General features: G+C 38.0%; 1 protein-coding gene across 1 annotated transcript in view; it reads left to right on the forward strand.

Moving 5' to 3' along the window:
* LOC126191241 (enhancer of mRNA-decapping protein 3) overlaps positions 1-13,405 on the forward strand; it is an 82,757-nt gene that overhangs the window by 64,799 nt on the left and 4,553 nt on the right. Inside the window, 1 exon segment of the mRNA XM_049932050.1 lies at positions 3,922-4,139. Within this exon segment, the coding sequence (XP_049788007.1) occupies positions 3,922-4,139 (218 nt within the window).

A 13,405-nucleotide genomic window follows, 5' to 3' on the forward strand; every position in this document is an offset into this window, starting at 1 on the left:
TAAAAATTGTAAGTTCAAGAGAACATTAAACTAGTATATAAAGTGGATGTAAAACTTCAAAACCTTTTTCCTGGGAGTTGGCTAGCCAGTGCATTTTACCAATGCTACATGATAAATTTCTCAAGTCGTGCCCTCTCCTTGTCAGATGTATACTTAATTATTAAATCATTTACTACAAATTTAGCTGAATTACAGGCTTCAGAAGTTGTACTGTAAACACAGTTTCTAGCTGTAAATTTCGGCGATCCCGTCCTGTGTTTGGAAACAGTGTTAACAGTAGTGTTGTTCTTAATTAAAACAAACAAATAATAGCTCAGTTAGAGTAAATGTAGCATATTGTGTGGAAACACTGCCAAATAAGAATATAAAGTAAATCAGCAGTAAGTAAAACTGAAAATCTGTGACCTCGCAATATATCTGTGGTTCCAACAAACATAATTTGTACAGAACATGCTCACTATGAATCTGTTAATCTGTTCATTGAAAATAACACAAATTGGACATTTGTGATGAGTTAAAGAAATTTTAAAATGTAAAATCAATTGCTGATCACATAGATATATAATGCAGTTTCGGGGAAATGAGCCCTCAAAACCATGTACTACCACCAAAATATGGAGAGAAGACAAATATAGAACAGTACTGTCAATTATGTATAAATTCACAACTTGAAAACTTTTGAAAATTGATTATTTGCCAACTAGCTCCACAGATAGCAAAGAGATTGAGATTGAAGAAATGTATGAGGAGATAAAATAAATTATTCAGATGAATAAGGGAGACAAAAAATTTAATAGCAATTGGGGACTGGAATTAGATATTAGGAAAAGTAAGAGAAGAAAAAATAGTAATTGAAGATAGACTGGGGGAAAGGAATAAAAGAGGAAACCACCGGGTAGAATTTTGCACAGAGCATAATTTAATCATTGCTAACACTTAGTTCAAGAATAACAAAAGAAAGTTGTACATGTGGAAGAGACCTAGAGATATCAGAAGATCTCTGATAGATTATATAATAGTACGCCAGAGATTTCAGAACCAGATTTTAAATTGTAAGACATTTTCAGGGGCAGATGTTGTCTCTGATGACAATTTATTGCTAATGAACTGTAGGTTAAAGCTGAAGAAATTGCAAAAAGGTAGGAAGTTAAGGAGATGGGATTTGGATAAGTTGAGAGAACCAGAAGTTGTTTAGAGTTTCAAAGGGAGCAATAGGCAACAGTTGTCAAGAACAGGAGAAAGGAATACAGACGATGATGAATGAACAGCTTTGGGAGATGAAACAGGGAAGGCAGCAGAGAATCAAACACATATAAGGCTTAGTAGAAATCCTTTGACAACACATGAGATATTGAATTTAATTGTTGAAAGGAGAAAATATAAAAATACAATAAATGAACAGGTGAAAGGGAATACAAACATTTAAAAAATGAAATTGACGGGAATTGTAAAATGGGCAATCAGGAATGGCTAGAGGACAAATGTAAGGATTCAGAAGCATATTTCTCTAGGGGAAAGATAGATACTGCGTACAGGAAAATTAGAGGCATATGGAGATAAGAGAAGCAGAGGTATGAGTATCAAGAGCGATAATGGAAAACCAGTACTAAGCAAAAAAGAGGAAGCTGAAATGTGGAGGGAGTATACATTCCATCAGGACTGCTGACAGTTTTGTGAAACTCTTCCGTCTGGTGTGCAAGATGTATGAGACAGGTGAAATAGCTTCAGACTTCAAGAAGAATATAATAATTTTAATTCCAAAAGAAGCTGGTGATGGCAGGTGTGAATATTACTGAACTATCAGTTTAATAAGTCATGGTTCCAAAATACTAACATGAATTCTTTACATAAGAATGGAAAAACTGGCACAAGCCGACCTTGGGAAAGATCAGTTTAGATTCCTCAGAAATTTAGGAACATGTGAGGCAATAGTGACCCTGTGTCTCAGACTATAGGCTAAGGAAAGGCAAACCTATGTTTCTAGCATTTGTAAACTTAGAGAAAGTTCTAACAGTGTTGACTTAAGTACTCTCTCTGAAATTCTGAAGGTAGTGGGGTAAAATGCAGGAAGCAAAAGGCTATTTACAACTTGTACAGGAACCAGACTGCAGTTACGATAATCAAAGCAAATGAAAGGGAAGCAGTGTTTGAGAAGAGAGTGAGACAGGCTTGTAGCTTATCCCCAATGTTATTCAGTCTGTAGGTTTAGCAAGCAGTAAAGGAAATCAAAGAAAATTTCAGAGTAAAACTTTGATTTTTTTGCCAATGACATAATTCTGTCAGAAGCAGCAAAGGACTTGGAAGAACAGTTGAAAGGAATGGACAGTGTCTTGAAAGGGCGATATAAAATGAACATCAACAAAAGCAAAACAATGATAATGGAATTGGATGCTGAGAGAATTAGATTAGGAAATGAGACACACAAAGCTGTTCTGCAATTTGGACAGCAAAGTAACTGATAGTGACTGAAGTAAAGAGGATATAAATTGTATACTTGCAATGGCGAGAAAAGCATTTCAGAAGAAGAGAAATTTGTTAACATCAAATATAGATTAAAATCTTAGAAAGTCTTTTCTGAAGGTATTTGTCTTGAGTGTAGCCATGAAATATGGACGATAAACAGTTTAGATAAGACAGTAATAGAAGTTTTTGAAATGTAGTGCTACGGAACAGTGCTGCAGATTAGTTGGATCGATTGGGTGACTAATGAGGAAGCACTCGGTAGAAATTGGGAGAAAAGAACTTTGTGGCACAACCTGACTAGAAGAAGGGTTCAGTTGGTAGGACACATTCTGAGGCATCAAGGGATTACCAATTTAGTACTGGAAAGCTTTTTTGGGGGGGGGGGGGGTTAAAAATTGTATCGTAGAGTGAGACAGAGATGAATACAGTAAGCAGATTGAAAAGGACGTAGGTTTCAGTAGTTAGTTGGAGATAAAGAGGCTTGCACAGTACAGCGTAGCACAGAGAGCTGCATCAAACCAATCTTCGGACTGAACAACACCATCATAACAACAACAATAATAATACCAGTTGGTTATAATTAAAGCACAGCTACTCACAGAGGTCCAGTGTGGGCTGGAATATGCCAGTGGAACTTGGTAGATATTTTTAATGCAGTAATGCTGGAAAAAAACTAGTTGCCTTTTTAACCACCAGGTACAAATTAGGCACTGTGAATGCAAGAAAGATGCATAGAGATGTTTCCATCTATGATTGGTTAGGACTGGGACATGGGCAGGAAAGGTCAAACAAGTGAGAAGGGCATAATGTTGATTATAATATTAACCACCACTTACACAGTTAGTTCAGTATGAGCATCAGAGGCGATGAGATCTGTGCCTCCTCAGATTTGCACCTGGTGGCCAAAATTGAAAAAAATTTTTATCCAGCGAACATCAGTTCTGCATTAACACATTAGCATATCTACCAAGTTTCACTGCCATACTATAAGTACAGCCCACCGTGAACCTCTGTGAGTAGCTGCACTTTAATTATAACCAACCGGCTTATCATATCACACACAAATCTTTATGCAACAGATAAGTGACAACACAGAAAAGATACAAGCAGCATGTTAAGTTTTCATGGAAAATCCCCATTTCCACCCCACAAGGAATAACTGGAAGTTGATTAATAATAAATTGCCAACCAGTTTTTGCCTGTGGGAAATGTTACAAGACATCTTCTGCACTACCCCTTCAAAAATAATGTGAACTTAATTAATACTCTCAAATCAATTAAAAAGCAGTGAGCATGCTTGCTTCAGTTACATGATTTAGTGTTTGTTAAATTTTATTTTGTATGTTATAATGTAGTTAGAGTTTGTTTATTTTCATTGTTAACTTGAATACTGCAGGTCATTTTTGTTTCCATTAATATATGTAGCTGATTACTTAATCGTATTCATTCTTTTACTAGGCTCAACCCTCACAATGTTCACCAGTGGCCAACTGTAGTAGCATTATGTGGCCCACATCGTCAGGGTGCATATGCTATAAGTTGTGCTCGGCAGTTGGCTAGCCATGGTGTGAAAACAGTTGTATTTCTACTGGATCAACTCAATATGGTGCCAGAAGTTAGAACTGAACTTCAGCTTTATAAGTTTACAGGAAACACCATCCTTACAAATACTGAAGGTTTGTTTGCCAAATGGATACTTTAAACCTCTGTTCAGAACATTTTCGAGAGATGAAAGGGCTGACCAGTACTTGTCTTCAAAAGGCATGGCGAGCAGTATTTTCAATAAAAATGCTTAAAATAGAAAAAAAAGTTCCTCCTGGCTTTCAAGAATGTGCGTCCCTTTTCTCTGGGAGGAAAGCCAGATTGTATGAGGAAACTGGGAAAGGGGAGGTAGATTTCAGGTCATTCACTCTTTCCAGCCCCTCCAGACAGTCACCTCTTCCACCCTGAAGACACGAGAAATAATTAAAAAACTAGACAAACTGTTTTTTTCTGTTTAGAGCATTTCTGTTGGCAGTACTCTGTTGTATCTCCTGACGCTAAATGCTGACCAGCCTTTTTCTTTTTATAACTATAATTTCAACAGTTTCTTGAATTGTGTTTTTTTTTTTTTTTTTTTTTTTTTTTTTTTTTTTTTTATGTGGTTATTCTTAAAATATTTATCACAATTGCAAACTGCTGTGTTTGTGGGCATATATTGGTCATAATTTTCTGTGGAAGTTTTGCAAAAGACCTGACCAGTATTAAAAGTATTATTAACAGATAATTTGCAAAATAGAAAGGACAAACAGAAAATGTGCACTCATCCCTTCTCCCCCCCCTCCCCCCCCCCCCCCACACACACACACAGAGAAAGAGAGAGAGAGAGAGAGAGAGAGAGAGCACAAAAAAGTAAAATCTAACCTTAAAGTAAATAAATAGACATAAGGGTTGTCATGAACAGCACATACACAGTTTTAAATTTTGATTTTTACTTGCAACTTACATGCTATACTGTCATGTCATAACCACAGTCACTCACAGAAGTGATGTTTGTATAAATAGCAGCACTGTCTGTCCAGGAGCTCATTTATTTTCTGGCTGGAAGTTGATGTTTGTAATCATGCCTTCAGTGCTAAGTTTTGTACTTCATTGGTGACCCTGCTTTTGGATTTAAGAGTTTGGTGGAGACACAGGGTACTTCAAAACATGTACATCACCATGGCTTCACTTTGGCAGTGAATACAAGCAGTACATCATTCCCAAGATCCATATATTCAGGTTACCAATGGATTCCAAGGCAGCAGTGCGTCAGCTGCACCACCAGGCATCCATTAGTATTTTCTGGACATGAAGAGCAAGACCCAAGGAAATGGCTGCAAAGATTCACCAAAGTCTCCAAATGTGGCAGATGAGATAGCATTTGTACTTCTACATAGTTGGCACAGCCCAACAGTGGTACCAGCACAATGAAAAGCAGCTCAATAGCTGGGATAAATTCCAGACTGAGTTGGAATTAGTCAGCAGCAAGTCCACTTAGTGAAAGAACAGTTGCAGAAGGGGCCTATTGTCATGGGGAAACAACACACTCTGACATACAGGATGTTTTGGCCCTATTCAACATCGTGAATCTGATAGGACAGAAGCCAATATAAACTCAAATTTGATGAAATGGGTCACAGAAGATGATGTACTAAGCTTTTCTTGTAAAACAGGTAACAACAGTAGAATAATTTCTCAAGTTGTGCCAGCATTTTGAAGAAATGCAACAGAAAAAGTCAGATGAAAGAGATATGAGTGATTCCTGACTGTGAACCTATGGCAGTTGTGGAAGGCCTGTGTGATCTTGCCTGTCTCATATGTCAGATATTAAGAAAAGACATACAGCTGTGTATTGTGGCCAGAAATGTCAGACTGAGTACACAAGAGATAGGGGCCATGAATTTGACCCCATACATCAGGAGTTTATAGGTAATGTTAAAGAAGAGGTCTGTTGATCTTTAGCACCAACCTGTGCCACCAGTTGAACACGCTGCGAAGAATGGACTCTGCTAATTGAGACTTAAGCCACAGTCGTCAGATGACAATCCAGCATATGACCAACAAAGCTACAGCAAACTCTTTGGCAAGTTCATTGCCTCACAGAACAACAGACTAAAACTGTTTAATACTTAATTAACTGCTCGTCAGTAGTTGATGATGATAATACGTACTACCACTACACGATAGCCTACGCGTGCTGCACTACTGTTTTCATACACATGAACACCTATGATGTATGGCAGAGCACACACACACACACACACACACACACACACACACAACTGCCACTTCCAATTCCTTGTCCGGCTTTCTTTCTTGATGTGTGTGGATCCTGAAACAGAATAAGAATGGCTTATAAATCGACAACTATCTGAAAGATGAACTGTTTCTCTGGATTCTCTGAAAAATGTTGTTTGATTACATTAAGTATGTCTTTTACAGTGTGAAGCTAAGAGTGTGTAAATGCATGCAGCTTACGTAGAACAGTAACTGATGTATAAATTGACTTGACAAATTGAAATTTATGGCGCTACTTCCACATAAAATTTAAAGCTTAAAAAGACAGTAACATAAGATTTATTAAGAAACTTCCACTATATGCTATGGCATTGTATTGTTTTAATTCTGTTCTCATGAAGAGTAAGTAATCAAAACTATTAAATATGAACGTACTTAGAGAAATGAACAACTCCATAATTACATTGTCATTATTTTATCTGTAGTTCAATGTGGTATTTTACAGTTAAGCTCTTACTCTTTCACAGTCAATTTAAATAGCATGGTAACAACTTTTAACCATGAGAAAATTTAAGGCTGACAGGAAAATAATATGTACAGACTCTCAAGTTGTACTTTCTATTTATTGATTCAGTTTTTACTGTTCATTGTATTTTGTAAATGATGATGTAGGAGTATGTTAGGAGATTAAATTTACTGAGAAGCAAAACAAAGTTTAACAACAGAACTGAATCGCTAGAATGTTTTCTTCTCTCACCTGGATGCTGCACAGTTGCAGACAATTTCTGGTGTCATTGTGTTGCAGATGTTAGATGATTTTCAGGAACAGTACTAGATGGCAAGTGCTGTCTTGTTAATGAAAAATTAATTTGAGAAAAACACTAAACGATCCATTGCTGCTCCAGTTTATCTATCTGCGGTGTAGAACTCGTTGTTGAATTTTAGAACTATTTTTAAGAGGCTGTGGGACTGGAATGTGCCTGGGTGAATTGCTGAAACAGTATTTTAGAGCTTAATAGTAGACTTAATTAACAATATTATTGTCTAGCATTTTGTCATTTTAACAATACCAGAGAAGGAAAGTAGCTACTCAGCATATAGCGGAGATGCTGAGTCGCGATAGCACAATAAAAAGATTCACACAATTCACATCTCTCTGGGACTGCAGGCGTGTGTGTGTGTGTGTGTGTGTGTGTGTGTGTGTGTGTGTGTGTGTGTGTTTGTGTGAAAATGCGCGCTTGCGCGCGCGCTTTACATCCATTACGTACAGTTTACTCCATGTGAAAAAATATAACATCTTCATGTGATACTTTGGTGTTTTAATGTGAATTAAATATAAATAAATAAAAGAAATTAGGTGTGTGTAAATAATTCATTGTTAAAGAAATAATAGCATGTAACCAGCAAAATATGAATTTTACAGAAGAGAGTAAAAATCTGTCTACATTGTGTGATAAGTTTCATAGGGACACTAAATTTGTGTTGTAGCATTACAGTCAGATTTTGGATCAGACCAGAAACTGAAACAAAGAAAATACCCTTTGGAAAACGTAATTATGGGAGATACACAGAATTTTCTCAGTATTTATGACAGGCTAAGTTATTCATGCGCTATTTGTTTGCCAGTGTATCCTGTAAAACTTACCTTGTTTACATTGTTTGTGATGCTGAGGAAGCTAGGAAGAACACCGTTTTGGAACATTAACAATTTTTTATTGAAAGGCCTCACAAAAACAACTCCAAATATCCATACTGTTCAGTTTTGATACCGAAAAAAGTGCCAAATGTCATTGAAATAGCAACAAAGAACTATGCTACACTGCGCTGTCACTCCTAAAAACCGTAACCTCCACGTGATAATCATTTGTTAGAGATTTGTCATAATACCAATGACAGTCCTTAGGAAGAACAGCTTTAAGTTGTGAATTATTCCATTTGGCTTTCTTGATGTACAGTCTTTCTTTGTATAGTTTCAGGAAGCAAACTTTTCTAAGAATTTTTCTTGAACATCTTGGTGTTTCTTGCCACACTTTGTTGAAAGTGCACCTTGTAGTAGATAATACCATTTGAATACTACATTGAAAGTGCACTTGCAGCAGATAATACCATTTGGATGGTACTGTATCACCCTCAGGTCCGTAACCATAGTCTCATTTTTTATTGCTCTTCCAGGCCTAAATGAATGATACAACCACAAACTTTTCTCTGCATAGTTGTTGAAAAAGGTAAAATCTAGGTAATGGACTTTGTAAGCTCATGGCTTTTCTTTTTTCCTCTTCAGGTTCAAGGTTTGTCATCAAACCAATATCATACTGCATCTTGACTTTGTAAATTATACGTTGTAAAGTTATGAACAACCAATTTTGTGTATTATAAACTGCACTTGCATGTGAAAATGGAGCTAGTTTCATCGCCTACAAGTCAATGGTGTACTTTGAGCAAAGCTTCCACTGGGCATCTTTCTTATCTACAGTCCAATTAAAATTACTTGATAGTTGATGTCTGTCACTTGTCATTACAGTGTTGCCACATCTGCTGCTGGCTATAGCTCAGTTACAGGTGACACACAAATATGGATGCTCACTTCATGAATACTGTTAATAGACAACACGAAGGAATGTTGGAAGCAGCCACTGCAAGGTATGACGGAAGTAGGAGAGACTCTGTTGACAGCTGATTCTAAGTGACCAACCACTGAACTGCAGGAGATGATGGGTTTCATAGTCCTGGACTGAAACTCGTGTCCTAACCTAACCGTAACCTTGTGGAGTGCAGTGTATCTGAGAAAATGGTGATCAGCGGTCGGCAGAACTTAATCATGATCATTTTGTTTGTGGCATTTAAGGCTAACCTCTATGAGCAAACTCAAGACAGAAAAATTTCATAGTATGTCTGTCTACATAACCATGTTCCATATGAAATTTTCAGTTTTAGCTGTAAAAGCGAACCAATTTCTTGCTGTTATTGGTTACCAAAACTATCCTCACACTGGCTACAAGCGATGCCATGTTACCAATCAATGAGCAGTCCTAGTCGGCACTTGGTTGCAAATTACAGGCAACACAAGCAGACTCCACACAAAAAAGAATTATAGAAATAAAATAAGAGCAAATAAAAAAACTTAGTATGATGATGAAAAAGATAGGGCAAAGTATTAGAAATTAACAAAAATACATTAAAACCAATTAGATGAATAAAATAATAATCAATATTTTGATTAGATTTACAGAAATTAAAAATTGTGCAGCTTTTGACACGATCCAAACCTTTGACCTTCTGCACATCATGTTTATATGCTAACCACTAAGTTATACCAGTACACTGCAAAATATTGTTTTATTTATGACTCTTGTGTGCCAGTTGCAATGATAGACAACCTTTGAAAATTTGGCTTCACAAAGTGTTGTGCAAAGCTTATCTAATGTATAAATGACACTGAATCATGTCTTGTACAGAAGGATCCAGTAGTATTTGGTTAGTCCTTGTATGACACGTGTGTATTTCGTTAGTGTGTGTGTGTGTGTGTGTGTGTGTGTGTGATGAAATACGAAATTAAAGAACCAGACCCTGGACTCAGGATCCACACACATCAAGAAAGAAAGCCGGACAAGGAATTGGAAGTGGCAGTTCGGCAACGGCAATTGGTTTGGGCATAGCTTTGGTCAACTATCATGTAATTTTAATTGAACTACAGATCATATTGCAGCCTTGTTTGCCCTTTACTTTCAAAGTGATGCTTCCACTTGTCTTCACTCAAGTTTCCAAAGCTATAACTACTACACGGGTCACACTGGTGTATCTTGGGAGGGGGAAAATGCTAAGGTTAACCTACTGCTGCTGAAGAAACACCAGTGTTTCAGCCACGGTTGCAGTGGCCTCCTCCTGAGTCTACCAGTACACCCCGAAGAGGGCCACTGCAACTGGCCGAAACATTGGTTTTTCTTCAGCAGCATTAGTTTTATACATTATGACGCGGTACCATACCCAGAAGACTTTCATGTTGACTGACGCTGGCCACGGATGCCTACACAATTATATAAGGTTAACCTCTTCAAAAATCAGTTACACTTAACGATGGAACCTTCACCATATTACGTTTAAATGAAGTGTTGGTGATCAGATTATTATGAGGGTTGACTGAAAAGTGATGCCTCCACCTTCGTAACTCTTAAACAGTAGGCAGCATTGGTATGCGGCAGGTACTGGCTTGTTCCGTAGCCTCTTCTCTAAAGCTCCAGTTGACGGGAAACCTTAGCATGGAACAGTTGTGTTGTTACAGTGTAAAGTATGGAACCCTGCACAGACAGTCGGTCAATGCGATTTAAGCAACGTGCAGTCATAGAATTCTTGACAGTAGAAGGTGTCACCCCAAAGGAGATTTATCAGAGAATGAAAGCAGTTTATGGTGAGTGTGTTGATGTGAGTACTTGCGTCGTTGGGCGAGTACGTTTAAAGATGTTGAGGCGGGAACATCTGATCTGCGCGACAAACAGAGTTGGACATCTGTGACAGCAACCACCGAGTTTCACAAGCAAAATGTTGACAGATTCAGGGTGCTCATCATATCACTTGGAGAGAAATTGCAAGCACAATCAGCATTTCACAAGAACATGTGGGTGACATTGCTTTGCTTGAATATTGGAAGATAAGTGCACGATGGGTGCAACCATAGCAGAACTTCAGAGACTGAATCACACCACAGTACAGCATCCTCCTACAGTCCAGATTTAGCACTGTCTGACTCCCATCTGTTCCCGATAATGAGAGACGATCTACGGGGACATCATTATGCTTCTGATGAAGACGTTGAGAGAACTGTGAGACTGGTTGCGGAAACAGTGTGACGACTTCTTCTGTGACGGCTTCAGGAAACTTGTTCATCATTGGCAGAAATGTATCCAATTGGCTGGTGATTACCTGGAAAAGTGAATATTGATAATTAAAGATCACATTCTAAGGATTATTTCTGCATTTGATTTATTAAAATGTTCCCATCCAAACCCAATTAACAAAGGTGGAAGCATTACTTTTCATTCAACCTTCATATTATTATTATTATTATTATTTCATCATCATCTCCAGGCCAGTAAAGGGTCCTTGTGTACTTCGAAGTGTTTTAGGTGTGAGCTACGGCATGGATTCTTGCATTATCATGTGAAAATATGCTGTTTTGTACTCTGGTCCTGAAGGATATTGATATGACAATATGGTTTTTCCTTCTTGCCACATAATGGTGAGCATTCAGCCTTCCTCCATCAATTAACAAGTAAAACCTGTTATAATCACTAGCTCTCCACACTGTGATTACATGAGTTGGTGGGGTATGCATCTCGAGGATTGATGTTTCCCAAGGCATTTCACCAAATCATCTATGGTCGTGTTAATGTCGGCGTGACTGCCAGCAAAAGTAGTGAGACATAACACTGAATACAACATAATGCTACCCAATGTCCCTGTTTCTACACAAAGAATGTCTGTTGTCCGTGATACAGTGACAGCAGTAGGTGATGTTTGGCAGTTGAAGATGTCAACCCAACTTCCAGTAATCTGTCCCTGACAGTTCATAGTGATCTTGCTGTTGCATCTGCCATGATTTCAGGTGTTGTCTTCTGACTATTCGCCAGAGCCAGTCAATCAGTCCTACGACCTTCTCATGGTATCTTCTACAAGAACCCATGCCGTCTGGTAACCTTGTTGTCCTGAGTCAATCATATAACATCTCATTGCACCACATGTAACTGTCTGTGCAGTCTGTCTGTATGATTCTCCCATGTTCCTCATGCCAGTGGCTCACCCATTTTCAGTCTGAAAGATAACAATCAACTGCATGTGCATGTTCTCTGGGTATGCAGTGTTATGATCTACACCTGAAAAGTTGCAGTGAAGCCCCACATACCCAATAGCATTACAAACGCACATTCTACATTTGTAGGACAGGCTCCAGGCTCTTCTCAGTAATGAACATAAGGATGAAATTTTAATCACTGTATCTTACAGATAATGAAATACTGGAATAATTAGATGCTGTTTAACTAATAGTTGCAATATATATTCCAGCCAAAATTTAATATTTCACAGATTAAGCACTTCTGGTTTCAGATCCTTTTTTTTCCCCCTCCTGCTACTCTGTGTGCAGCTTTACTGTTTCGTTAAATGATGATAGCGTCCTCTTGGGTAAAATATTCTGGAGGTAAAGTAGTCCCCCCATTCGGATCTCCGGGTGGGGACTACTCAGGAGGACATTGTTATCAGGAGAAAGAAAACTGGCGTTCTACGGGTCGGAGCGTGGAATGCCAGATCCCTTAATCGAGCAGGTAGGTTAGAAAATTTAAAAACGGAAATGGATAGGTTAAAGTTAGTTATAGTAGGAATTAGTGAAGTTCGTTGGCAGGAGGAGCAAGACTTTTTGTCAGGCAAATACAGGGTTATAAATACAAAATCAAATAGGGGTAATGCAGGAGGCGGTTTAATAATGAATAAAAAAAAATAGGAGTGCGGGTAAGCTATTACAAACAGCATAGTGAACGCAATATTGTGGCCAAGATACACGAAGCCCACACCTACTACAGTAGTACAAGTTTATATGCCAACTAGCTCTGCAGATGACTGAAGAAATTGAAGAAATGTATGATAAAATAAAAGAAATTATTCAAATAGTGAAGGGAGACGAAAATTTAATAGTCATGGGTGTCTGGAATTCGGTAGTAGGAAAAGGGAGAGAAGGAAACGTAGTAGGTGAATATGGATTGGGGCTAAGAAATGAAAGAGGAAGTCGCCTGGTAGAATTTTGCACAGAGCACAACTTAATCATAGCTAACACTTGGTTCAAGAGTCAAAAAAGTAGGTTGTATACATGGAAGAAGCCTGGAGATACTGACAGGTTTCAGATAGATTATATAATGGTAAGACAGAGATTTAGGAACCAGGTTTTAAATTGTAAGACATTTCCAGGGGCAGATGTTGACTCTGACCACAATCTATTGGTTATGAACTGTAGATTAAAACTGAAGAAATTGCAAAAAGGTGGGAATTTAATGAGATGGGACCTTGGGACCTAGATAAACTGACTAAACCAGAGATTGCACAGAGTTTCAGGGAGAGCATACGGGAACAATTGACAGGAATGAGGGAAAGAAATACAGTAGAAGAAGAATGTGTAGCATTGAGAGATGAAGTAGTGAAG

This window comes from Schistocerca cancellata, chromosome 6 (genome assembly GCF_023864275.1).
Source record: "Schistocerca cancellata isolate TAMUIC-IGC-003103 chromosome 6, iqSchCanc2.1, whole genome shotgun sequence".
Classification (NCBI taxonomy): Eukaryota; Metazoa; Arthropoda; class Insecta; order Orthoptera; family Acrididae; genus Schistocerca; species Schistocerca cancellata.